Genomic DNA, 3219 nt, shown 5'->3' with positions numbered 1-3219 from the left:
AATTTACCATTGGGTATCTAATATAGATCCTATAACTTCATATTACAATTCAGAGATGGTTTGATACTCCAACCATTCAGTACAGATTTGTTACCCTTGGCTTTATGTGATTTTTGGGTGAATTTACGCTGATAAATCTGTTGTAATCATCACCTAAACACCATATTGAGTACCACTTGGTTTATCCCCAATGTACATTCTGCACATACAAGCATGTGCAAGAAGTATTATCACATGGTGTATAGCCAGACCCATGACTATAAAACTTGGAACTACCTTCAAACAATGTCAGCTCAAGTTACATTCATAGCATAGTGTCATCATCAAAACGTCGACTAGGGTGGCAGCTCACACCATACAATCACTGACAACTGGGTATGTAAGAACAACAATATTTATCCCCTTTACTCTCAATAGGAATAGACGCATTTCCAAAGGCAACACAAATACATCCCCATAAAGTTCTGGAACCTTCTAAAAACATTTTCGGTGCACAATGGACGGGCCCGACTCATCATACTCTGACTTGGCAATCCACATCTGCAACACACACCAAAAAGGAATGAGCATTACTGTTATCAAGATTGGGCTAACTGACAAGCCAAGTAAGAAGTGGACATACCTGTTGGAATGTGCTCAGCGATGCCAAAATAGATCCTCCAATCCAGACACTGTATTTTCTCTCAGGTGGTGCCACCACCTTGATTTTCATGCTGCTAGGGGCAAGTGCAGTGATCTCCTTGCTCATACGGTCGGCAATCCCTGGGAACATGGTAGAGCCTCCACTGAGCACCACATTTCCGTACAAATCCTTGCGGATATCCACGTCACACTTCATGATGGAATTGTAGGTGGTTTCATGGATACCCGCAGCTTCCATGCCAATCAGAGATGGCTGAAACAGAACCTCTGGGCACCTGAAGCGTTCCGCACCGATGGTAATGACCTGTCCATCAGGTAGCTCGTAACTCTTTTCAAGGGTAGAGCTGTTTTTTGCTGTTTCAAGCTCCTGCTCAAAATCCAAGGCAACATATGCCAACTTTTCCTTCATATCTCTAACAATTTCCCTTTCAGCCGTTGTTGTGAAGGAATACCCACGTTCAGTAAGAATTTTCATGAGAGCATCAGTCAGGTCCCGACCTGCAAGATCAAGACGGAGGATAGCATGCGGCAGAGCATAACCCTCATAGATGGGGACTGTGTGGGTGACACCATCACCAGAATCCAGCACAATACCTGCATGAAAACCGAAACCATTCATAAATGCATAGGATAATTGTTGCCCCGACATCCCAGGCTAGGGTGAAAATGCATATCTACGAAGGGATTGATGCTCACCAGTGGTCCTTCCACTAGCATACAAAGAAAGCACAGCCTGGATGGCAACATACATAGCCGGTACATTGAATGTGTCAAACATGATTTGGGTCATCTTCTCTCGATTGGCCTTGGGATTAAGAGGAGCTTCTGTAAGCAGAACTGGGTGCTCTTCAGGGGCAACACGAAGCTCATTGTAGAAGGTATGGTGCCAGATCTTTTCCATGTCGTCCCAGTTGGTCACAATACCATGCTCAATAGGATACTTCAAGGTCAAGATCCCGCGTTTTGATTGAGCCTCATCACCAACATATGCATCTTTCTGTCCCATACCAACCATTACACCAGTGTGTCGTGGGCGACCCACAATACTGGGAAATACAGCTCGAGGAGCATCATCACCAGCAAAACCAGCCTGCTTAAATCAATACATGCAGGAAAATTGATGAGTGCCCAACACAGAAAACCAATAGAAAATGCAGGAACGTTGATGAGTGCCCAACACACACACACACACACACACACACACACACACATACACACACAGAGAACACGGGATGCATTAAGAGGGGGCCAAGCATGGGGGGCACTTTACCTTCACCATACCAGATCCATTGTCACAGACAAGAGGTTGAACTTCCTCAGCATCCCCCATTTTTCTTTAAAAACAACCAACAGCGAAAGACACAACCAAGCCTTCCATCAGATCAAGGTTCACAATGACAAAAGCAAGAACTAATAGAGCATGCCACCTGAGTGAGATAGCATCAACAAAAGGAAACCTCAGGCAGTATTAAGCATTATACACGGTAAACATGCAGTGTTCTGATTGATGGATCAACTCGCCCACATGCGACAGAATCTACAATTGTGATACAGAGGGCAGATCAAGCTAAATCTAAAAAACCCAATTGAAAATTCATCAAAGACCAGTAACATCAATCTTAAAGAACCGCCCAACCAGGTCAAGAGAAACCCAAACATACCAAGATCTGATGGGAGTCGTGATCGTGGGCTGAATAGGCTAGCTGATGATACGCCGACTCGCCTGCAGAAGAAGAGGCATATATCAAGCAAGCCACTACGGAAAAGAAGGGTCTGGATGAGCCACCCGCTGGAAAACAGTGGCAAAATGCCTATTTGGCAATCCACCATCTCCAGCCTATTTGGCACTCACAAAGAGCCCCACGCACAAACTGGTCCCAAAGAGCCTATCCCTAACCTTTTCTCACCCTACAAGATATCACACTGTGTAATGCAATGCAAGGTCACATGCCCGGCCTGCACCAGAAAGCCCCCTAGAACACATTTTTGAATAATTAATTAGATAGTGGTTGAGGGGCTCTAAGGGACCCCAAGGAAAAAAAAAGTTTGTAAGGTTTTTAAGGCTAACAGTTGGGTGTTAGGTAGGATTTAGCATGATTGTGAAATTTTTGGGACAGTCTGCATGCATGAAGATTGGGTGGCAATTAAGGGGGTGCATGGGGCGGCTCGTCAGCAGTCGTGGGTGTCTCTTTCGTCATCATCTGCACTTCCTCTGCTGTGGCTGAGGTGAGATGCGGGTCGCTCCTTTCTTCATGTGTGTTGATGTCTTTATTTAGGGCAAGGAGTCGCGTGGTTAGTGGTGTGGGCCTGCTCCTTCATATGTGGTTCGCTCTCTTGCGTGTTGTTGTTTATGTTTAGGGCAGGGGGTCGCGTGGTTCGTGGTGTGAGGCTACTCATTCATCAGCATCTCCTCTGTGTTATTGTCTATGTTTAGGACAAGGGGTCACGTGGTTCGTGGTGTGGGGCTGCTCCTTCATCGACATGTCCTCTACATGCGCGTCGTGCTGAGGTGAGATGCGGCTCACTCCTTTCTTCCTGCATGTGGCTCAGAGCGTCCACATGTCTGTGGTGGTCTGT

General features: G+C 45.9%; 1 protein-coding gene across 2 annotated transcripts; it reads right to left on the bottom strand.

Annotated features, from left to right (window-relative positions):
* Window positions 1–258: 258 nt before the first annotated feature.
* Window positions 259–2635, bottom strand: LOC147613970 (actin-like). 2 transcript variants are annotated; one of them, XR_015263286.1, is made up of 6 exons: window positions 2304–2445; window positions 1913–1976; window positions 1339–1732; window positions 827–1236; window positions 623–785; window positions 259–540 (listed from the first exon to the last, which is right to left on the bottom strand). XR_015263286.1 is itself a non-coding variant. In XM_086781958.1 (5 exons), exons 2-5 carry the CDS (start codon window positions 1970–1972, stop codon window positions 475–477), a joined length of 1134 nt encoding a protein of 377 aa, XP_086638084.1. In that variant the 5' UTR covers window positions 1973–1976; window positions 2304–2635; the 3' UTR covers window positions 259–474. The 2 variants fall into 2 exon arrangements, 1 of the variants encoding a protein (XP_086638084.1); XM_086781958.1 differs by having other exon boundaries at window positions 623–1236; window positions 2304–2635.
* Between the last annotated feature and the right edge of the window lie 584 nt (window positions 2636–3219).

This window comes from Cibotium barometz, chromosome 43 (genome assembly GCF_041138505.1).
Source record: "Cibotium barometz isolate CiBa-2024 chromosome 43, ASM4113850v1, whole genome shotgun sequence".
NCBI classification, from domain to species: domain Eukaryota; kingdom Viridiplantae; phylum Streptophyta; class Polypodiopsida; order Cyatheales; family Cibotiaceae; genus Cibotium; species Cibotium barometz.
The sequence above is the reverse complement of the archived record's forward strand: the minus strand, read 5'-3'. Positions and strand labels throughout refer to the sequence as shown.

What these genes read in the sequence shown, in the direction of transcription:
- LOC147613970 (XM_086781958.1), bottom strand. Translation starts at nt 1,972, where the DNA reads ATGGGGGATGCTGAGGAAGTTCAACCTCTTGTCTGTGACAATGGATCT. An exon ending in ATGGATCTGGTATGGTGAAG is followed by an intron (nt 1,733 to 1,912) that starts GTAAAGTGCCCC and finishes TGATTTAAGCAG; the next exon opens with GCTGGTTTTGCTGGTGATGA. An exon ending in CGCTGAGCACATTCCAACAG is followed by an intron (nt 541 to 622) that starts GTATGTCCACTT and finishes TGTGTGTTGCAG; the next exon opens with ATGTGGATTGCCAAGTCAGA.